General features: G+C 49.2%; 1 protein-coding gene across 1 annotated transcript in view; it reads left to right on the top strand.

The window, feature by feature from the left end:
• Nucleotides 1-24,355, top strand: part of LOC149462256 (contactin-associated protein-like 5) — a 577,382-nt gene that overhangs the window by 341,843 nt on the left and 211,184 nt on the right. Inside the window, exon 12 of the mRNA XM_089677193.1 lies at nucleotides 22,360-22,479. Coding sequence (XP_089533319.1) covers nucleotides 22,360-22,479 — 120 coding nt within the window. The remainder of the gene's footprint in view (nucleotides 1-22,359; nucleotides 22,480-24,355) is intronic.

Raw genomic sequence — 24,355 nt, 5'->3', positions numbered from 1 at the left:
AACACTGTACCTTTAATTTAAATGCCCTTGGAGTCTGCTGGGGAAGAGAAATAATACTGTCTGTCAGTATGACATGCAGATGAGTGCCGTCGATCTTAGAATCACTGCACACTTCACTCCTTTGGCCAGTCACGGGGCCAAAACCAGTGTTTGGAGCCACAGTGTGGCGGTGGAGGCAGCAGCAATGGGAGGCCATACAGCAACCTATGACAAAATGGAAACCAGCAGGAGCGTGAGGAGACCTGAAAGTGGCACATGGCAGAGTGGGAGCAATGGGAGGCGGTACAGGGACCCAGGTCACACTGTGGGCCCAGCAGCAGCGTGACCAGGCGGTACGGGGGCCCATGGCCGATATGGGGCTTGGTGGCACCTATGGAAGGCCTGTAATCTGCCAGCAACCTATGACAAAATGGACAACCGCAGGAGTGTGAGGAGATTTCAAAGTGGCACATGGCAGAGTGGAAGCAATGGGAGGCCGTACAGGGACCCAGGTCACACTGTGGGCTCAGCAGCAGCGTGACCAGGAGGTACGGGGGCCCATGGTCGATATGGGGCCTGGCGGCACCTATGGAAGTCCGCTAATCTGCCAGCAACCTATGACAAAATGGACAACCGCAGGAGTGTGAGGAGATTTCAAAGAGGTACATGGCAGAGTGGAAGCAATGGGAGGCCGTACAGGGACCCAGGTCACACTGTGGGACCAGCATCAGCGTGAACAGGCGGTACGGGGGCCCATGGCCGATTTGACCTCATTCATCCCATAGTCCTGCCGACTCACGAATAGCGTGGCCTCCTCAAAGGGCCTGAGCAAGCGCAGGTGTCACACATGAGCTGACAATGGCTGACATCTAAGTTACACAGGGAGTACCTTTATCCGCTTTTAACATCAGGAAATCTGTGATGGCCTTTAGCTGTTCGTAAAGGCGGTCTAACATATGTAGGGTTGAATTACACCTTGTTGCAACGTCACAGCATGAGGAGTCGGTACGGGGGCCCATGGCAGATTACATGTCTGGCAGCAGCAATGGGAGGCCCGTAATCTGCCAGCACCCTATGTCAAAAAATTTAACACACCAGCAGTGTGAAGAGACCTGAAAGTGGCACATGGCAGCAGAGTGTGGCGATGGAGACAGCAGCAATGGGAGGCCGTACAGGGACCCATGAGAGACTCTGGACTTGGCAGCAGCATGAGGAGGCGGTATATAGGGGCCCATGGCAGATTAGGGGCCTGGCAGCAGCTATGTGAGGCCCGTAATCTGCCTGCACCCTATGTCAAAAAATTAAACACACCAGCAGTGTGAAGAGACCTGAAAGTGGCACATGGCAGCAGAGTGTGGCGATGGAGACAGCAGCAATGGGAGGCCGTACAGGGACCCATGAGAGACTCTGGACTTGGCAGCAGCATGAGGAGGTGGTATATAGGGGCCCATGGCAGATTAGGGGCCTGGCAGCAGCTATGTGAGGCCCGTAATCTGCCTGCACCCTATGTCAAAAAATTAAACACACCAGCAGTGTGAAGAGACCTGAAAGTGGCACATGGCAGCAGAGTGTGGCGATGGAGACAGCAGCAATGGGAGGCCGTACAGGGACCCATGAGAGACTCTGGACTTGGCAGCAGCATGAGGAGGCGGTATATAGGGGCCCATGGCAGATTAGGGGCCTGGCAGCAGCTATGTGAGGCCCGTAATCTGCCTGCACCCTATGTCAAAAAATTAAACACACCAGCAGTGTGAAGAGACCTGAAAGTGGCACATGGCAGAGTGTGGCGATGGAGACAGCAGCAATGGGAGGCCGTACAGGGACCCATGACAGACTCTAGACTTGGCAGCAGCATGAGGAGGCGGTTTATAGGGGCCCATGGCAGATTAGGGGCCTGGCAGCAGCTATGTGAGGCCCGTAATCTGCCTGCACCCTATGTCAAAAAATTTAACACACCAGCAGTGTGAAGAGACCTGAAAGTGGCACATGGCAGCAGAGTGTGGCGATGGAGACAGCAGCAATGGGAGGCCGTACAGGGACCCATGAGAGACTCTGGACTTGGCAGCAGCATGAGGAGGCGGTATATAGGGGCCCATGGCAGATTAGGGGCCTGGCAGCAGCTATGTGAGGCCCGTTATCTTGCAGCACCCTATGTCAAAAAATTAAACACACCAGCAGTGTGAAGAGACCTGAAAGTGGCACATGGCAGCAGAGTGTGGCGATGGAGACAGCAGCAATGGGAGGCCGTACAGGGACCCATGAGAGACTCTGGACTTGGCAGCAGCATGAGGAGGCGGTATATAGGGGCCCATGGCAGATTAGGGGCCTGGCAGCAGCTATGTGAGGCCCGTAATCTGCCTGCACCCTATGTCAAAAAATTAAACACACCAGCAGTGTGAAGAGACCTGAAAGTGGCACATGGCAGAGTGTGGCGATGGAGACAGCAGCAATGGGAGGCCGTACAGGGACCCATGACAGACTCTAGACTTGGCAGCAGCATGAGGAGGCGGTTTATAGGGGCCCATGGCAGATTAGGGGCCTGGCAGCAGCTATGTGAGGCCCGTAATCTGCCTGCACCCTATGTCAAAAAATTTAACACACCAGCAGTGTGAAGAGACCTGAAAGTGGCACATGGCAGCAGAGTGTGGCGATGGAGACAGCAGCAATGGGAGGCCGTACAGGGACCCATGAGAGACTCTGGACTTGGCAGCAGCATGAGGAGGCGGTATATAGGGGCCCATGGCAGATTAGGGGCCTGGCAGCAGCTATGTGAGGCCCGTAATCTGCCTGCACCCTATGTCAAAAAATTAAACACACCAGCAGTGTGAAGAGACCTGAAAGTGGCACATGGCAGCAGAGTGTGGCGATGGAGACAGCAACAATGGGAGGCCGTACAGGGACCCATGAGAGACTCTGGACTTGGCAGCAGCATGAGGAGGCGGTATATAGGGGCCCATGGCAGATTAGGGGCCTGGCAGCAGCTATGTGAGGCCCGTAATCTGCCTGCACCCTATGTCAAAAAATTAAACACACCAGCAGTGTGAAGAGACCTGAAAGTGGCACATGGCAGCAGAGTGTGGCGATGGAGACAGCAGCAATGGGAGGCCGTACAGGGACCCATGAGAGACTCTAGACTTGGCAGCAGCATGAGGAGGCGGTATATAGGGGCCCATGGCAGATTAGGGGCCTGGCAGCAGCTATGTGAGGCCCGTAATCTGCCTGCACCCTATGTCAAAAAATTAAACACACCAGCAGTGTGAAGAGACCTGAAAGTGGCACATGGCAGCAGAGTGTGGCGATGGAGACAGCAGCAATGGGAGGCCGTACAGGGACCCATGAGAGACTCTGGACTTGGCAGCAGCATGAGGAGGCGGTATATAGGGGCCCATGGCAGATTAGGGGCCTGGCAGCAGCTATGTGAGGCCCGTAATCTGCCTGCACCCTATGTCAAAAAATTAAACACACCAGCAGTGTGAAGAGACCTGAAAGTGGCACATGGCAGCAGAGTGTGGCGATGGAGACAGCAGCAATGGGAGGCCGTACAGGGACCCATGAGAGACTCTGGACCTAGCAGCAGCATGAGGAGGCGGTATATAGGGGCCTATGGCAGATTAGGGGCCTGGCAGCAGCTATAGGAGGCCCGTAATCTGCCAGCACCCTATGTCAAAAAATTAAACACACCAGCAGTGTGAGGAGACCTGAAAGTGGCACATGTTTGAGGCATGATTCATGGCGGATTTAGTCAGTTGTGTCAGGAACTGGTGGTTTGAAATCCAGACTAATCCACGCCTGATTCATTTTCACAAACGTGAGTCTCTCCACACTTTGGGTGGACAGTCGTGTCCTCCGCGGAGTTACAATACCTCCTGCCGCACTAAACACGCGCTCCGATGCCACGCTACTGGCCGGGCATGACAGCCTTTCAAGGGCAAATTCAGCTAGTTGGGGCCAAAGGTCAAGTTTCGTTGCCCAGTAGTCAAGGGGATTGTCTACCTCGGTTGGCAGGGTGCTGTCCAAGTAGGCCCAAGCCTGTTGTTTGAGCTCCTGCTCCAGGTCCACCTGATGCTGCTGCTGCTGCTGCGGCTGGTTAGTAGTTTCCTCACTGCGCTGGTGAAGAAAGCTACTCATCATCGACTGCAGACTGAGGCAGCCGCTGCTGGTGGAGCTGCCACTGCTCCTACCACCCCACCCCTCCCCTGCTGCCATGCCAGCGGAACGCGAGCGCACAGGGCCCACAGTGTCTGAGGATGGACGTTGGCGCAGACAGGCAGAGACCAACTGACTACATAGGTGGTTTTTATAGTACGTAATTTTGGCCTCCCTCTCAGCAGGTGTGAAAAAGGCCACCATTTTTGAACGGTAGCGAGGGTCCAACAAGGTGGACAGCCAAAAGTCATCCCTCTGTCTGATGGTTATTATTCGGCTGTCGCTACGCAAGCAACCGAGCATGCTATGGGCCATTTGTGCCAAGGAATGCGAGGGACTCCCTGCCTCCATCTCCACAGCATACTGCCACGGTGCGTCTGGGTCCTCTGTCTCCTCCTCCTCCTCCTCTACCAGATGCTCCTGCTCCTCCACTCCTGTCCGCTGAGTGGAAAAACCACCCATTTCACTCAATAATTCCTGAGCACAAATGTCCTCCTCTACCTCCTCCTCTTCTTCCTGTCCTGCCCCCACAGGGGTCATGTGGCGTTGAGATCTGTGCGCCACGTCTACCGCACCCTGACCAGCCATTGTTAACAGCATTTGTTCCAGGACGTGCAACAGAGGAATGACGTCGTTCATCCCATAGTCCTGCCGACTCACGAATAGCGTGGCCTCCTCAAAGGGCCTGAGCAAGCGGCAGGTGTCACGCATGAGCTGCCAATGGCTGACATCTAAGTTACACAGGGGAGTACCTTTATCCGCTTGTAACATCAGGAAATCGGTGATGGCCTTTCGCTGCTCGTAAAGGCGGTCTAACATGTGTAGGGTTGAATTCCACCTTGTTGCAACGTCGCAGATCAGGCGATGCTGTGGAATTCCGTTCTGCCGCTGCAGCTCAATGAGGGTGTTCTTTGCGGTGTAGGAATGGCTGAAATGCATGCACAGTTTACGTGACATTTTAAGGATGTCTTGCAGTGGGATGGTGGATTTTAGGAACCGCTTGACAACCAGATTGAACACGTGAGCCATGCATGGCGCATGGCACAACCTTCCTTGACGCAGAGCAGACACCATGTTCTTTCCGTTGTCAGTCAACATGGTTCCGATTTTTAGTTTGCGCGGAGACAGCCATCTGTCGATTTCTCTGTTCATTACACTCAGCAGTTCCTCCCCTGTGTGACTACGTTCGCCAAGGCATACCAGGTGCAGCACAGCGTGACACCGTTGCGCCCTGCACATGTGATATGCCGGTCGGGTAATGGGACTTGGCACGGGGGTGGCGGCTGAGGACACGGCGGAAAAAGAGGTGGTAGAGGCGGACATGCTTGCTGGACCAAGGACGTGCAAACGTGGAGGCAAAAGCGTCGTGACCTGTCCAAGTTGCTGGTGCGGCTGTGCCGGCACCACGTTCACCCAGTGGGCCGTAAATGACATGTACTGTCCCTGACCGTAGTTACAGCTCCACACGTCGGCGCTGCCGTGCACTTTGGCAGAGACCGACATGCTCAAAGACTGGCCCACCATCTCTTCTACATGTGAATGCAGGGCTGGCACTGCCTTTTGGGCAAAGAAATGACGGCTTGGCACTCTCCACCGCGGCGCGGCACAAGCCATCATTTCTCGGAAAGGTGCTGAGTCCACCAGTTGGAAAGGGAGGGACTGCAGCACCAGCAACTTGGACAGGAGGACGTTCAGCTTTTGCACCGTCGGGTGCGTGCTCGCAAACTGTTGTCTCTTGGATACGGATTCCAAGAAAGACTGTTGACGGAATCCGAGAAGAGGAGTAGCAGGAGAAGGAGCATCTGAACGAGCGGAAGATGCCAACGAGCGACAACTCCCCTCAGCAGAGGTGTTGGAGCCTTGACTGGCTGATAGAGGGCGATTGACGACGTCGGGTGACGGAGCAAGTAACGGAGCGGGTGATGGAGCGGGGGCTGGGGCAGGCAGAACCGCCGTATGTTTATCACGGTTTTCCCAGGCCACCGAATGGTGACGCTGCATATGCTGACGCAACGCTGTAGTCCCAACATGGGCCCCCTGGCCACGCTTGCATTTCTGGCCACATAGTCGACATACGGCTACGTTTACTTCCTCGGGCGGCTTGAGGAAAAATTGCCACACCACCGAGTAGGAAACTTTGCCCCCGCTACTCTTCACTGGCTGACTGCTACTTCCTCCGTGCGCACCGGCACCACTACTGGCCGTGGTGGTAGGCTGCAGTGGAGCTGGTGCTCTACTCCGTGGACGTTTGGCTCCACTGACACTGATGCGACCCTGCTGCTGTCTCCTGGGCAACCCACCGACTGTTTTGCTCGCTGCCAAGCTGCCACCCTCTTCTCCTGATGATGCGGAAGAAATTGCCTGATGACGACGAGGCTGCCAAGTGCGATCAACCTCCTCATCATCAAGTAGGGTCTCCGCCTCACTACTAGCCCCCTCGGCTGCGTCTGGGTCAGGAGACAGACCTGTCTCTAGACCGGCTACCGAGCCACTCTCCTCGCCAGTACTTGTTCGCTTGGCTGCTGAAAAGGCCGATGTCTCCCCCCGTTCCTGACCGCCCTCTGTTAGCTCTTCCTCACTGTACAGTGGGGCTGAGCCCACAGCATGCGATACTTCGCTTGGTGAGGGAACAGCAAAGGACAGGGGCAGGTAGAGGACACGTGATTTCAGTGGGCTTGCTCCCGGGCCATGCCAACTAACGGTTGTGTCTGACGTACCCACCGACCGTTGGCTGTAGGTGTCAGAGGTGACCTGGGAAGAGGAAGACGACCGAGCCAACCAATCAATGACGGCAGGGTTGTCGGTGGAGACACGACCGCTGGATGACACCGGGAGCACTGGCCTCTGGCTGCGAATACTGCTGCCTCGACCCCTTCCTCTGCTGCCACGTCTGCTCGCTCCTAAAACATTGCCTCCTCTGCCACTCCTCTGCATGTTGTCTGACATACTATTTAATTCAACGATTAGGTGTCCCTGAGTAACAATTCTCTGGCACTCAGTAACAATTCTGTCTGTCCCTGAGTATGAATTCTGTGGCCCTGAGTAACAATTCTGTGTCTGTGCGAGTAACAATTCTGTGTCTGTGCGAGTAACAATTCTGTGTCTGTGCAAGTAACAATTTTGTGTCTGTGCGAGTAACAATTCTCTGGCACTCAGTAACAATTCTGTCTGTCCCTGAGTAACAATTCTCTGGCACTCAGTAACAATTCTGTCTGTCCCTGAGTAACAATTCTCTGGCACTCAGTAACAATTCTGTCTGTCCCTGAGTATGAATTCTGTGGCCCTGAGTAACAATTCTGTGTCTGTGCGAGTAACAATTCTGTGTCTGTGCAAGTAACAATTTTGTGTCTGTGCGAGTAACAATTCTCTGGCACTCAGTAACAATTCTGTCTGTCCCTGAGTAACAATTCTCTGGCACTCAGTAACAATTCTGTCTGTCCCTAAGTAACAATTCTCTGGCACTCAGTAACAATTCTGTCTGTCCCTGAGTATGAATTCTGTGGCCCTGAGTAACAATTCTGTGTCTGTGCGAGTAACAATTCTGTGTCTGTGCAAGTAACAATTTTGTGTCTGTGCGAGTAACAATTCTCTGGCACTCAGTAACAATTCTGTCTGTCCCTGAGTAACAATTCTCTGGCACTCAGTAACAATTCTGTCTGTCCCTGAGTAACAATTCTCTGGCACTCAGTAACAATTCTGTCTGTCCCTGAGTATGAATTCTGTGGCCCTGAGTAACAATTCTGTGTCTGTGCGAGTAACAATTCTGTGTCTGTGCAAGTAACAATTTTGTGTCTGTGCGAGTAACAATTCTCTGGCACTCAGTAACAATTCTGTCTGTCCCTGAGTAACAATTCTCTGGCACTCAGTAACAATTCTGTCTGTCCCTGAGTAACAATTCTCTGGCACTCAGTAACAATTCTGTCTGTCCCTGAGTAACAATTCTCTGGCACTCAGTAACAATTCTGTGTCTGTGCGAGTAACAATTCTGTGTCTGTGCAAGTAACAATTTTGTGTCTGTGCGAGTAACAATTCTCTGGCACTCAGTAACAATTCTGTCTGTCCCTGAGTAACAATTCTCTGGCACTCAGTAACAATTCTGTCTGTCCCTGAGTAACAATTCTCTGGCACTCAGTAACAATTCTGTCTGTCCCTGAGTATGAATTCTGTGGCCCTGAGAAATAATTCTGTGTCTGTGCGAGTAACAATTCTGTGTCTGTGCAAGTAACAATTTTGTGTCTGTGCGAGTAACAATTCTCTGGCACTCAGTAACAATTCTGTCTGTCCCTGAGTAACAATTCTCTGGCACTCAGTAACAATTCTGTCTGTCCCTGAGTAACAATTCTCTGGCACTCAGTAACAATTCTGTCTGTCCCTGAGTATGAATTCTGTGGCCCTGAGTAACAATTCTGTGTCTGTGCGAGTAACAATTCTGTGTCTGTGCAAGTAACAATTTTGTGTCTGTGCGAGTAACAATTCTCTGGCACTCAGTAACAATTCTGTCTGTCCCTGAGTAACAATTCTCTGGCACTCAGTAACAATTCTGTCTGTCCCTAAGTAACAATTCTCTGGCACTCAGTAACAATTCTGTCTGTCCCTGAGTATGAATTCTGTGGCCCTGAGTAACAATTCTGTGTCTGTGCGAGTAACAATTCTGTGTCTGTGCAAGTAACAATTTTGTGTCTGTGCGAGTAACAATTCTCTGGCACTCAGTAACAATTCTGTCTGTCCCTGAGTAACAATTCTCTGGCACTCAGTAACAATTCTGTCTGTCCCTGAGTAACAATTCTCTGGCACTCAGTAACAATTCTGTCTGTCCCTGAGTATGAATTCTGTGGCCCTGAGTAACAATTCTGTGTCTGTGCGAGTAACAATTCTGTGTCTGTGCAAGTAACAATTTTGTGTCTGTGCGAGTAACAATTCTCTGGCACTCAGTAACAATTCTGTCTGTCCCTGAGTAACAATTCTCTGGCACTCAGTAACAATTCTGTCTGTCCCTGAGTAACAATTCTCTGGCACTCAGTAACAATTCTGTCTGTCCCTGAGTAACAATTCTCTGGCACTCAGTAACAATTCTGTGTCTGTGCGAGTAACAATTCTGTGTCTGTGCAAGTAACAATTTTGTGTCTGTGCGAGTAACAATTCTCTGGCACTCAGTAACAATTCTGTCTGTCCCTGAGTAACAATTCTCTGGCACTCAGTAACAATTCTGTCTGTCCCTGAGTAACAATTCTCTGGCACTCAGTAACAATTCTGTCTGTCCCTGAGTATGAATTCTGTGGCCCTGAGTAATAATTCTGTGTCTGTGCGAGTAACAATTCTGTGTCTGTGCAAGTAACAATTTTGTGTCTGTGCGAGTAACAATTCTCTGGCACTCAGTAACAATTCTGTCTGTCCCTGAGTAACAATTCTCTGGCACTCAGTAACAATTCTGTCTGTCCCTGAGTAACAATTCTCTGGCACTCAGTAACAATTCTGTCTGTCCCTGAGTATGAATTCTGTGGCCCTGAGTAACAATTCTGTGTCTGTGCGAGTAACAATTCTGTGTCTGTGCAAGTAACAATTTTGTGTCTGTGCGAGTAACAATTCTCTGGCACTCAGTAACAATTCTGTCTGTCCCTGAGTAACAATTCTCTGGCACTCAGTAACAATTCTGTCTGTCCCTAAGTAACAATTCTCTGGCACTCAGTAACAATTCTGTCTGTCCCTGAGTATGAATTCTGTGGCCCTGAGTAACAATTCTGTGTCTGTGCGAGTAACAATTCTGTGTCTGTGCAAGTAACAATTTTGTGTCTGTGCGAGTAACAATTCTCTGGCACTCAGTAACAATTCTGTCTGTCCCTGAGTAACAATTCTCTGGCACTCAGTAACAATTCTGTCTGTCCCTGAGTAACAATTCTCTGGCACTCAGTAACAATTCTGTCTGTCCCTGAGTATGAATTCTGTGGCCCTGAGTAACAATTCTGTGTCTGTGCGAGTAACAATTCTGTGTCTGTGCAAGTAACAATTTTGTGTCTGTGCGAGTAACAATTCTCTGGCACTCAGTAACAATTCTGTCTGTCCCTGAGTAACAATTCTCTGGCACTCAGTAACAATTCTGTCTGTCCCTGAGTAACAATTCTCTGGCACTCAGTAACAATTCTGTCTGTCCCTGAGTAACAATTCTCTGGCACTCAGTAACAATTCTGTCTGTCCCTGAGTAACAATTCTGTCTGTCCCTGAGAATGAATTCTGTGGCCCTGAGTAAGAATTCTCTGGCACTCAGTAACAATTCTGTCTGTCCCTGAGTAACAATTCTCTGGCACTCAGTAACAATTCTGTCTGTCCCTGAGTAACAATTCTCTGGCACTCAGTAACAATTCTGTCTGTCCCTGAGTAACAATTCTCTGGCACTCAGTAACAATTCTGTCTGTCCCTGAGTATGAATTCTGTGGCCCTGAGTAACAATTCTGTCTGTGCGAGTAACAATTCTGTGTCTGTGCAATAACAATTTTGTGTCTGTGCGAGTAACAATTCTCTGGCACTCAGTAACAATTCTGTCTGTCCCTGAGTAACAATTCTCTGGCACTCAGTAACAATTCTGTCTGTCCCTGAGTAACAATTCTCTGGCACTCAGTAACAATTCTGTCTGTCCCTGAGTAACAATTCTCTGGCACTCAGTAACAATTCTGTCTGTCCCTGAGTAACAATTCTGTCTGTCCCTGAGAATGAATTCTGTGGCCCTGAGTAAGAATTCTCTGGCACTCAGTAACAATTCTGTCTGTCCCTGAGTAACAATTCTCTGGCACTCAGTAACAATTCTGTCTGTCCCTGAGTAAAAATTCTGTGGCCCTAATAACGTTTCTGTGGCCCTAAGTAACAATTCTCTGGCACTGAGTGAAAATTCTGTCTGTCCCTGAGTATGAATTCTGTGGCCCTAACTAGCGTTTCTTTGTCCCTAAATAACGATTCTGTGGCCCTCATTAACAAGACTGTGTCCCTGAGTAATGGTTCTCTGTCCCTAAGTAACTTCTCTCTGTCCCCAATTCTCGTTTCTGTGGCCCTAACTCTGTCCCTGTCCCTAGTACAGAGCGGTCTGCCTCTGTTCAATGACTGCAGGCAAATGAAGATTTCCAAAATGGCCGCTATATATACCTCGACCATTACACAGTGCTGGCTGGCTGGCTGCTGATTGGCTGATGCGATCACATGTCGTTGAGGAATGCATTATGGGGCAGCGCGCCTTGTCTGCGCGCCTTCCCCGACATCCCCGCTCCGTCGCCGCACATGTCAGCCGCCATTTTCGGAAAAATTTCGATTCGCGCGTCCGAATTAGGCTGTTTTTCGGATTCGGCACGAATCTAAATTTTTCCGATATTCGACTCGAATTCCACTTCGGATACTTCGATTCGCTCATCTCTAGTGGTCAGGGTAGAAATGAACCCGTTTCATTGGTGGTCAGTGTAGAAATGAACCCCTTACATTGGTGGTCAATGTAGAAATGAACCCCTTACATTGGTGGTCAGCGTAGAAATGAACCCCTTACATTGGTGGTCAGCGTAGAAATGAACCCCTTACATTGGTGTTCAGTGTGGAAATGAACCCCTTACATTGGTGTTCAGTGTAGAAACAAACCCCTTACATTGGTGGCCAGTGTAGAAACAAACCCCTTACATTGGTGGTCAGTGTAGAACTGAACCCCTTACATTGGTAGTCAGTGTAGAAATTAACCCCTTACATTGGTGGTCATTGTAAATGTGACCCTTCATACTGGTTGTGAGTGTAGAATTGACTCCTTACTTTGGTGGACACTCTTTACATTGATGGTCAGTGTAGAAATGAACCCCTTACATTGGTGGTCAGTAAAGAAATGAATCCCTTACATTGGTGGTCAGTGTGAAAGTGACCCTTCATACTGGTTGTGAGTATAGAATTGACTCCGTATATTGGTGGTCAGCAAGACTGTTGTTAGAAACCATGGAGCCCCTTACAGCCAACCTGACAGGGCCCCCCCCCCCAAACCACAGGGCCCCATACAGCCAATTTAACAGGGCCCCCCATGTCCACAAAAAAATCCTTTGCATTGGTGGTCAGTGTGGAAGTAATACTTAGTTTGGTGGGTAATGTAGATGCACCCCTTTACATTGATGGCCAGTGTAGAGATGATCCCCTTCATTGGTGCTTAGTGTAGCAGTGGCCTTTTACATTGGTGGTTAGAGTGGAGATTATCCCATATGTTGGTGATCAATACGGATGTGATCCTTTACATTACTGATCAATGTGGAAGTGATCGCTTGCAATGGTGGCCAATGTGGAAGTAACCCTTTGCATTAGTGGTCAGTGTGGAAGTGACTTCTTATATTAGTGGTCGTGTAGAAGTAACCCTTTACATGTATGGCCAATGTGAAGGTGACCCCTTACATTGGTGTTCAGTATGGAAGTGGTCCCTTACATTGCTGGTAAGTATGGAAGTGACCCCTTATATTGGTGGTCAATGTGGAAGTAACCCCTTACATTGGTGTTTAGTATAGAAGTGACCACTTGTAATTGTAAAAGTGACCCTCACATTGGTTGACAGCGTAGACTTGACCCCTTACATTAGTGGTCAGTGAAGAAGTGATGCCTTACCTTGTTGGGCAGAGTTGAAGTGACCCCTTGCATTGGTGGCCAGTGTGGAAGCAACACTTACTTTGGTGGTTAAGGTAGACATGCCCCCTAAATTGATGGTAGTAACCCATTACATTGTTGGCTTGTGACTCTTTACATTGGTGATCAAAGTAGAAGTGACTGCTTAGATTGGTGGCCACCATTGGTGACCAGTGACTCCTTACTTTAGTGGTCATTGTAGAAGGGACTTCTCACCTTGGTTGTCATTGTAGACATGCCCTTTTACATTGGTTGGCAGGGAAGAAGTGATTTCTTGAATTGGTTGTCATTGAGAAAGTAACTCCTTACATTGGTGGCCAGTGTGGAAGTGACTCCTTACATTGGTGGCCAATGTGGAAGTGACTCCTCACATTGGTTGTCATTGAAGACATGACCTCTCACATTGGTTAGCATTGAAGAAGTTATCCCTTGCATTGATTGTCATTGAGAAAGTAACCCCTTATACTGGTGATCAGTGTAGAAGTAACCTCTTACATTGGTGGTTGGTGTAGACGTGACCCCTTACATTGGTGGCTGGTGTAGAAGTAACCCCTTACATTGTTGATCAGTGTAGAAGTAACCTCTTACATTGGTGGTTGGTGTAGAAGTGACCCCTTACATTGGTAGTTGGTGTAGACGTGAACCCTTACATTGGTGGTTGGTGTAGAAGTGAACCCTTACATTGGTGGTTGGTGTAGAAGTGAACCCTTACATTGGTGGCTGGTGTAGAAGTGACCTCTTACATTGGTGGCTGGTGTAGAAGTGACCTCTTACATTGGTGGCTGGTGTAGAAGTGACCTCTTACATTGGTGGCTGGTGTAGATGTGACCCCTTACATTGGTGGTTGGTGTAGAAGTGACCTCTTACATTGGTGGCTGGTGTAGAAGTGACCTCTTACATTGGTGGCTGGTGTAGAAGTGACCCCTTACATTGGTGGTTGGTGTAGACGTGACCCCTTACATTGGTGGTTGGTGTAGAAGTGACCCCTTACATTGGTGGCTGGTGTAGAAGTGACCTCTTACATTGGTGGCTGGTGTAGAAGTGACTTCTTACATTGGTGGCTGGTGTAGAAGTGACCTCTTACATTGGTGGCTGGTATAGAAGTGACCTCTTACATTGGTGGCTGGTGTATAAGTGACCTCTTACATTGGTGGCTGGTGTAGAAGTGACCTCTTACATTGGTGGCTGGTGTAGAAGTGACCTCTTACATTGGTGGTTGGTGTAGAAGTGACCCATTACATGACATATGTGTAACACCCTTCTAGTTAGCTAGGGGGAGCTCTAGCTTAAATTTTTAAACAGGGGCTGAGCAGAAGCTCAGATGCAACAATCAGAGGAAGGTTAAATTTGGGTCAGAGCTTAGAAGCTCCGCAGGCCAGCCTCTCTGGAATTTCCCCCTGCTCTAGAACTTTGGAGAAAGGTCTATCAGCAGTTGGTGGATCTGAGGCGTGGCTGGCTTGTACTGTTACGGAATCCTGGCCAATCCCCAACAGGAGGCTTGGCAAGGGGCCAGGACAACCCTTAAAAGTGAGAGAGCCTGTTCAGCTGCAGGAGAATTCGGGTGGAAGACGGAGAAGTCGGCTGCAGTGCAGGAGCCTGGGAGGGGGCCCAGATAGGGCTCATCTACAGGTGGAGGAGCTGGACAGGAAGAAAGCTAGCATGCTCACCAGCCCCCTGAGAGAGGACCACCTGAGTAGCAGAGGAGGAGCGGCCCAGCTAGAAGGTCTGGTGGCAGTCACTGAATCTATAGCAGCACAGGAGAGGGACGAGTGAGTAACCCTACACCCCCGGGCCGGATAGGGGAAGGAGCACTCTGGTGGGAAACCAGATTAGAAAACCTGCTGGGACTATCTTTCTTGTGGCGGAACTGGATCACCTGTCCAGGGATTTCCTTCAGGTAGCCAGATTGAGGAATATTTGAGTCTGGAGAGGTACACTGGGAGATGCCGGCTAGCTTTCCAATGGATATTGTGTTCCAGTGGACTTGTAAATAGTTCCAGAAAGGTGTCCTCAGTTCATCAGTTCCATTGGGCATCCCATATACCCTTTTCCCATTAAAATTGATATCCCCTCAATAAAATATCAAAAACAGGCTCAAGCACTTATTTTTGACTCCTGGATGCAAGTCTGTAAGAAATGCGTGTTGCCTGGCTGAGCAGGACTATAGGGGGACCAAAAACTTCAGCAACTCCTAAGGGCTACATATGAAAAGGCTGGTACTATTGAAGTGCCATGGAAGGTTCTGGAAGGATTCTGTGAATACAATTGAAAGTCCTGACAGGGATTCTGTGAGCACCATTGGAAGTCCTGGCAGGGATTCTGTGAATACCATTGGAAGTCCTGGCAGGGATTCTGTGAGCACCATTGGAAGTCCTGGCAGGGATTCTGTGAATACCATTGGAAGTCCTGGCAGGAATTCTGTGAGCACCATTGGAAGTCCTGGCAGGGATTCTGTGAGCACCATTGGAAGTCCTGGCAGGAATTCTGTGAGCACCATTGGAAGTCCTGGCAGGGATTCTGTGAGCACCATTGGAAGTCCTGGCAGGGATTCTGTGAGCACCATTGGAAGTCCTGGCAGGGATTCTGTGAGCACCATTGGAAGTCCTCGAAGGGATTCTATGAGCACCATTGGAAGTCCTGGCAGGAATTCTGTGAGCACCATTGGAAGTCCTCGAAGGGATTCTATGAGCATCATTGGAAGTCCTGGCAGGAATTCTGTGAGCACCATTGGAAGTCCTGGAAGGGATTCTGTGAGCACCATTGGAAGTTCTGGCAGGAATTCTGTGAGCACCATTGGAAGTCCTGGCAGGGATTGTGTGAGCACCATTGGAAGTCCTGGCAGGGATTCTGTGAATACCATTGGAAGTCCTCGAAGGGATTCTATGAGCACCATTGGAAGTCCTGGCAGGAATTCTATGAGCACCATTGGAAGTCCTGGAAGGGATTCTGTGAGCACCATTGGAAGTTCTGGCAGAAATTCTGTGAGTACCATTGGAAGTCCTGGCAGGGATTCTGTGAGCACCATTGGAAGTCCTGGCAGGGATTCTGTGAGCACCATTGGAAGTCCTCAAAGGGATTCTATGAGCACCATTGGAAGTCCTGGCAGGAATTCTGTGAGCACCATTGGAAGTCCTGGCAGGAATTCTGTGAGCACCATTGGAAGTCCTGGAAAGGGATTCTGTGAGCACCATTGGAAGTCCTGGCAGGAATTCTGTGAATACCATTGGAAGTCCTCGAAGGGATTCTATGAGCACCATTGGAAGTCCTGGCAGGAATTCTGTGAGCACCATTGGAAGTCCTGGAAGGGATTCTGTGAGCACCATTGGAAGTTCTGGCAGGAATTCTGTGAGCACCATTGGAAGTCCTGGCAGGGATTCTGTGAGCACCATTGGAAGTCCTGGAAGGGATTCTGTGAGCACCATTGGAAGTCCTGGCAGGAATTCTGTGAGCACCATTGGAAGTCCTGGAAAGGGATTCTGTGAGCACCATTGGAAGTCCTGGCAGGGATTTTGTGAGCACCATTGGAAGTCCTGGAAAGGGATTCTGTGAGCACCATTGGAAGTTCTGGCAGGAATTCTGTGAGCACCATTGGAAGTCCTGGCAGGGATTCTGTGAGCACCATTGGAAGTCCTGGCAGGAATTCTGTGAGCACCATTGGAAGTTCTGGCAGGAATTCTGTGAGCACCATTGGAAGTCCTGGCAGGGATTGTGTGAGCACCATTGGAAGTCCTGGCAGGGATTCTGTGAATACCATTGGAAGTCCTCGAAGGGATTCTATGAGCACCATTGGAAGTCCTGGCAGGAATTCTATGAGCACCATTGGAAGTCCTGGAAGGGATTCTGTGAGCACCATTGGAAGTTCTGGCAGAAATTCTGTGAGTACCATTGGAAGTCCTGGCAGGGATTCTGTGAGCACCATTGGAAGTCCTGGCAGGGATTCTGTGAGCACCATTGGAAGTCCTCAAAGGGATTCTATGAGCACCATTGGAAGTCCTGGCAGGAATTCTGTGAGCACCATTGGAAGTCCTGGCAGGAATTCTGTGAGCACCATTGGAAGTCCTGGAAAGGGATTCTGTGAGCACCATTGGAAGTCCTGGCAGGAATTCTGTGAATACCATTGGAAGTCCTCGAAGGGATTCTATGAGCACCATTGGAAGTCCTGGCAGGAATTCTGTGAGCACCATTGGAAGTCCTGGAAGGGATTCTGTGAGCACCATTGGAAGTTCTGGCAGGAATTCTGTGAGCACCATTGGAAGTCCTGGCAGGGATTCTGTGAGCACCATTGGAAGTCCTGGAAGGGATTCTGTGAGCACCATTGGAAGTCCTGGCAGGAATTCTGTGAGCACCATTGGAAGTCCTGGAAAGGGATTCTGTGAGCACCATTGGAAGTCCTGGCAGGGATTTTGTGAGCACCATTGGAAGTCCTGGAAAGGGATTCTGTGAGCACCATTGGAAGTCCTGGCAGGAATTCTGTGAATACCATTGGAAGTCCTCGAAGGGATTCTGTGAGCACCATTGGAAGTTCTGGCAGGAATTCTGTGAGCACCATTGGAAGTCCTGGCAGGGATTCTGTGAGCACCATTGGAAGTCCTGGAAGGGATTCTGTGAGCACCATTGGAAGTCCTGGCAGGAATTCTGTGAGCACCATTGGAAGTCCTGGAAAGGGATTCTGTGAGCACCATTGGAAGTCCTGGAAGGGATTCTGTGAGCACCATTGGAAGTCCTAGCAGGGATTCTGTGAATACCATTGGAAGTCCTGGCAGGGATTCTGTGAGCACCATTGGAAGTCCTGGCAGGGATTCTGTGAATACCATTGGAAGTCCTGGCAGGAATTCTGTGAGCACCATTGGAAGTCCTGGCAGGGATTCTGTGAGCACCATTGGAAGTCCTGGCAGGAATTCTGTGAGCACCATTGGAAGTCCTGGCAGGAATTCTGTGAGCACCATTGGAAGTCCTGGAAAGGGATTCTGTGAGCACCATTGAAAGTCCTGGCAGGGATTCTGTGAGCACCATTGGAAGTCCTGGAAAGGGATTCTGTGAGCACCATTGGAAGTCCTGGCAGGAATTCTGTGAATTCCATTGGAAGTCCTCGAAGGGATTCTGTGAGCACCATTGGAAGCTCTGGCAGGAATTCTGTGAGCACCATTGGAAGTCCTGGCAGGGATTCTGTGAGCACCATTGGAAGTCCTGGAAGGGATTCTGTGAGCACCATTGGAAGTCCTGGCAGGAATTCTGTGAGCACCATTGGAAGTCCTGGAAAGGGATTCTGTGAGCACCATTGGAAGTCCTGGAAGGGATTCTGTGAGCACCATTGGAAGTCCTGGCAGGAATTCTGTGAGCACGATTGGAAGTCCTGGCAGGGATTCTGGAAGTCCTAACAGGGATTCTGAGAGTAGGAGTTCTGCAAGTCCTGGCAAGGATTCTATAAGTTTCATAACACTGAAGCATAGAAGCAACCAACCCTGAGCCTTGCGGACGTGATCAGAGAATAGTGGAAACTATTATATAGGAAAAACTCAAAGCTATTCTCAATTATACTTAGGCCGGCCATAGATGGTTCGAATCCCAGCTGGCTCTGCAGGGTCGGGACAAGATTTGAACCATCTATGAGCAGGCTGATTGTACCCAATTCAATTGTTGTACAACTTGGGTACAACCAGCATGTCCGATTTTACATGCGATTATTGCCATCAACCATAGTTCCCTTGGACTCCCAGGGCTCTCCATACACCATCAAGCAGCCTCTCTCAGATCCCACCTGGTCCCTGTGCTACGTGTGTCCCTTCTTCCATCCCTTCTTTCAGGGGATGGCACTGCCCCCTGAAAAATGCTGCTGCCCCCCTGAAAATACCGCCCTAGGCAAATGCCATGTTTGCCTTGTGGTAAATGCACAGCGGCTTAGTGGTTAGCACATCTGCTGTGCAGTAAATGGGTCATGGGTTCGATTCCCGACCATGGCACCTCCTGCATGGAGTTTTCATGTTCTCCCTGTGTTCGCGTGGGTTTCTTCCGGGTACTCTGGTTTCCTCCCACACTCCAAAGACATGCTGGTAGATTAATTGGCTCCTGTCTAAATTGTCCTAGTTTCATCCCTGGCCATGTGGGATCCCCTGCATGGTGGGGGTTGGGGAAAGACCTGGCAACCTACCCTGTAAAAATAATTGCTAAGAGAATTCATGGAAAAAGTCGCTTACGTGTGACGGTCCATGCAATCACCAAGGGTCAGATATGACTGAATGGATAGAGACAGAGAAATACACCCCTCCTTAAGTGTTGTGAAATCTGTTGTATCATTGGAAAAACCTAACAATATTTAGGTAATAGAAATCGCATTACACCAAAATTGCATCGTGTGCAGTGGCTAGACGTTGTGGACGTTTTCACCAACAGGCTCCTTTTACAGCCACAGACCCAACAACTTGCAGCCCATTTATCTTCTCAAACGGGCATCCAAAATTAGAGAGATATTTCCAGTTTACACGTTTATGTTTCTTTTCAATGGTCTCAAGAATTTAACAAAAATGTATAAAAAAAAAACAAAACAAAAAAAAACAAGTATATAAAATAAGTCTCAATAATTTTACAGAAATGCTTGTAATGCAGCAAAGTGGTTTATTTTTGGAACAAAGATGATATTGTGTCAGGGTAAAATGTTTATTTGGAAAAATCGTGTAATTGAGTTCCAGGCAGCTCGTCAAGTCGGTGAATAATTAATTAGCTGTTACTCTAAAGCCCATAAAACGTGTCACATTCAGAGCGCAGCACAAAGGCTGCAGAGTCCTTGACGGTGTTCAGCACTTTCTCAACTGTTTGTTCAACAAGGGCTGACATTTATTACTCTGACTACGGGAGCGTTCATCTGCCTACTGATCCCCCACCTCCACCTCTTGAGTTTTGTGCCTGAACTGCCCTTTGTCTAACTGCCGCTTGGGTAATTATTGCCGGACTAATTACAGGATTTTTGAGCACAGTCCAAATAATTCTGTAATTCTGCAAATAACTTATAGCAGGAACAGGGGTCTCCAAACTTTCTACACCAAGGGCCAGTTTACTGACCTTCAGACTTTGGGGACAGGAGGAGGACTTGAGGCCAGTGGGAGTAGAATGTGCCCCAGAGTCAGAGGAAGTGAACAATGGCTTATACTTGGTGGTAAGTGAGAGTAAAAAATATAATTATATGGCACTTGTGGTCAGTAGGAGAAGGAATAGTGTCCCATCTTTGGGGGGTGTGAGTGGGAGAAACAGTGGACCATAATTGGTGTCAGTAGGAGGAGTAGTGCCCCATTGTTGGTGTCAGTGAGAGGAATAGTGCCCCATTGTTGGTGTCAGCGAGAAGAATAGTGTCCCATTGTTGGTGTCAGTGAGGGGAATAGTGCCCTATCACTGCTGTCAGTGGAAGGTATAATGTTCCATCATTTATACCAATGGAAGGAAATATGCCCCATCATTGGTATCAGTGGAAGGAATAATGCCCCACCATTGGTGTCAGTGGGAAGAATAGTACCCCGTTGTTGGTGTCAGTGGGAAGAGTAGTGCCCCATCATTGGTATCAGTGGGAAGAATAGTGCCCCATCATTGGTATCAGTGGGAGGAATAGTGCCCCATCATTGGTGTCAGTGGGAGAAATAGTGCCCCATCATTGATATTGGTAGGAGAAATAGTGCCCCATCATTGATATCGGTGGGAGGATAGTACCCTGTCACTGGTGTCAGTGGGAGGAATAGTGCCCCATCATTGGTACCAGTGGGAGAAATAGTGCCCATCATTGGTGTCAGTGGGAGGATAATACCCTACCACTGGTGTCAGTGGGAGGAATAGTGCCCCATCATTGGTATTGGTGGGAGGAATAGTGCCCATCATTGGTATCAGTGGGAGGAATAGTGCCCCATCATTGGTGTCAGTGGGAGAAATAGTGCCCATCATTGGTGTCAGTGGGAGGATAGTACCCTACCACTGGTTTCAGTGGGAGGAATAGTGCCCCATCATTGGTATCAGTGGGAGGAATAGAGCCCCACCATTGGTATCAGTGGGAGGAATAGTGCCCCATCATTGGTGTCAGTGGGAGGAATAGTGCCCCATCATTGGTGTCAGTGGGAGGAATAGTGCTCCATCATTGGTGTCAGTGGGAGGAATAGTGCCCCATCATTGGTGTCAGTGGGAGGATAGAACCCTATCACTTGTGTCAGTGTGAGGAATAGTGCCCCATTATTGGTGTCAGTGGGAGGATAGAACCCTATCACTTGTGTCAGTGGGAGGAATAGTGCCCCATCATTGGTATCAGTGGGAGGATAGAACCCTATCACTTGTGTCAGTGTGAGGAATAGTGCCCCATCATTGGTATCAGTGGAAGGAATAGTGCCCCATCATTGGTGTCAGTGGGAAGAATAGTGCCCATCATTGATATCAGTGGGAGGATAGTACCCTGTCACTGGTGTCAGTGGGAGGAATAGTGCCCCATCATTGATATCAATGGGAGGAATAGAGCCCATCATTGATATCAATGGGAGGATAGTACCCTACCACTGGTGTCAGTGAGAGGAATAGTGCCCCATTATTGGCATCGGTGGGGGGAATAGTGCCCATCATTGGTGTCAGTGGGAGGAATAGTGCCCATCATTGGTGTCAGTGGGAGGAATAGTGCCTCATTTTTGCCAACATGAAAAAAAATCACTGTGTTCAACCCAGCTGGACCCAATATCTGTGTGCAATAAGTGGTGCTGAAGTGAAGGCTCCTGTGTGACTTATATATCCGTTTGAAGAGTAAATACCGACACTCGTCCTGGTCTAATCTTCTTTATTAAACGCCTGGGTAAAAGTTACAAGTGCAACACTCCTAACATGTTTCAGCCACTGACGGGTTTAATCATAGCCCCCCCCAAAAAAACATTCAAATTCTTGAATTGTTTGACAAAAATATGGCAAAGGTTGGAAATGTTTTTTTTTTGTTTGTTTAAAAACTTTTGTGGATTTGCAACGTTGGTAATACTGGCTCTGTAAAATGATGGCTATTTACAGACTGCACTACACACCAGCAGGTCCCGGATACACTGATGGGGAAAAGGTGCAACAAAGGACTCCACTCACTGAGCCATGAGCAGGGATTGAATTCCTTGTTTTTGGGGTGTAGGGCTGAAAGTGAAGATGTGTAAATACCTTCTGCTATCAGAGGACAATACTATATCTCCCAATACCTTCAAGGTGGGCTTATCAAGTCCTTTCGTCCCGCCCGTGTTCCCCCACACGCCCGTGTTCCCCCACACACCCGTGTTCCCCCACACGCCCGTGTTCCCCCACACACCCGTGTTCCCCCATACGCCCGTGTTCCCCCACACGCCCGTGTTCCCCCATACGCCCGTGTTCCCCCACACGCCCGTGTTCCCCCACACGCCCGTGTTCCCCCACAGGCCCGTGTTCCCCCATACGCCCGTGTTCCCCCATACGCCCGTGTTCCCCCACATGCCCGTGTTCCCCAACATGCCATTCTAATCATTAAAGATTTTATTTAGGGGTCAGCATAAAAGCAAGCATGAGGAAAATAAGGAATAGCATGCAGCAGTAAATTTTGTCCATTCTTGTTAGTAATTCTGGTGTCCATCTATATTCTTCCTCCAGCTCTGTATGAACAGTCATGTGAAGCCTACAAGCACAAGGGTTACCCATCTGACTACTACTACATTGACTCCGATGGCAGCGGGCCTCTTGGACCTATGCGCGTCTACTGCAATATAACTGGTAAGTAGTGTGACTTTCTTAAAATAATAGTAATGTCCTGATCAGGGGCGGACTGACAGCTCATGGGGCCCCCAGGCAATAGGGGATCATGGGGCCCCTGTGTCCTTGCCCACACTCACAAAAACCTATAAAAAAGGTACCAGGGGCATTTCATGGGGCCCCCTACTGACCCCGGGCCCTCGGGCAGTGCCCGAGTGCTCGAATGGTCTGTCCGCCCCTGGTCCTGATGCATGTATGAGAATCGATAATGTATGAGAATCGAATATAAATTATTCAAGTCCACATGTAAATAAATATAGCCAAGGCCCAGATGACTTGATTAATCCCAGTTATGCATAATTCAAAAAGTCTGGTAAGGAGCAGGAAACAGATAAAATGCACACTCACCAGATGCGCAAAGGTATTGCGCAGTGTATTATATTAAGTGGAGGTCTGCCAGGAATCTCTCTTAGGGTGGTACTAGATGCAGCCCAGGAAAGGTGGATCTCATCAGGGTTAAAGGGTGGTGGTGAAATAGGAGGTCCCCTTTAAAGATGTGGGTACAGCCTCTTCAAGGCACTGGGAAGGTCACCAGGGGGAGTTCTTATAGATGAGAGCCCAGGATGTATTTTGTATATTGAACGCAAATCTGCGGCCAATCGGCGTCTAGGCCCAGACATTTGTGTGCGGCCGGCGTAAAGGGGTTAAAGTTAGATTAATTTACAGTGAAAGTAAAATCCATCCAGACACCAGCAAACAGAAGCACAGCAAACAAAGATATAAGTGAACAATAGACTGAGTGACAAAATACCAAACAACCTAACTATAATACAATATTTACAAAATGAGGAACTCAGATCACAGAGTAATACCAGCGATGCAAGACAGAAGGAGAACCAGGATCAGAATCAGGAACAAGGGAAGCAGGTACGAGGCAGCAGGGTAAAACACAGGAGAAGGAGCAGGCTCAGGATCTAACAGCAAGCATGCATCTGGCTGGCAGGCAAAGCAAAAGCAAAACTCTGAAGAAAAGTGTAAAAGCAAATGAGGACTTAAATACCCTCACAGCAGCCAGCATCAGGTGAAAACTGATTACTGGGATCTGCTGGCTGCTGGGAGACACCCTCTGGTGGACACTGGAACTACAACCTTCTGCTCTGGGAAGCACAGTGCCACCAGCAGGCGATCCAGTTCCTGACAATATTATGGCCATGTTTTTTTAACAGGATGGCCAACAAGCTCATATAGGTGTAATGGTGAGGAGTCCACATTTTGACCCTCGTAGTGTAGTTCATATTGTGCAAGGTCCGACAGCTACCTGTAACCGAATCGCGAATATGGTGCGTGCCGTCTGAATCCCAACATTAGCAGAACAACTGGCAGTGTGTATAGTGTAACGGAACCGTCCCAGCCTGCACTGAGTACTTCCGTTAGAATACCACTTCCCCGTCCGAACACCGACCACAGACACCATAGATTCGAAGTAAACCAGGAAAAAGACTACATTATTTTAACACAGATACAAGATATATACATTCAAGGAAACAACCCCCCTCCCTGCATAATCGCACATGGCGGGGTAATCTACATTTAGTAACAAGAGACACACCAGCAGACAGTCCCATCAGGAGGGAGGCTGCTGGAAACATCCCCCCACCAAGCCAATACACAAACACATACATCCCGTAATAGTTTGCTCCCAAGCAAGACACTCAATAGAACAATAGGATGCAACCACATGGCATTAAACAACCCCCCACCCCAATATTAGGACAGATAACCCTGTACCCAGCGGTGTATTTAGGTTTTGTGTTGCCCTGGGCAACACAAAAATTGGTGCCCCCCCCCCCACAAAGAGAGCCTGACATTGAGCAACAACACCCCTGTTTCCCACCCA

This window comes from Staurois parvus, unplaced genomic scaffold (assembly GCF_062004578.1).
Source record: "Staurois parvus isolate SC_StPar_1 unplaced genomic scaffold, SC_StPar_1.0 ptg000179l, whole genome shotgun sequence".
Lineage (NCBI taxonomy): Eukaryota > Metazoa > Chordata > Amphibia > Anura > Ranidae > Staurois > Staurois parvus.
Note: the sequence above shows the minus strand (reverse complement) of the source record. Positions and strands in the feature narration are given on the sequence as shown.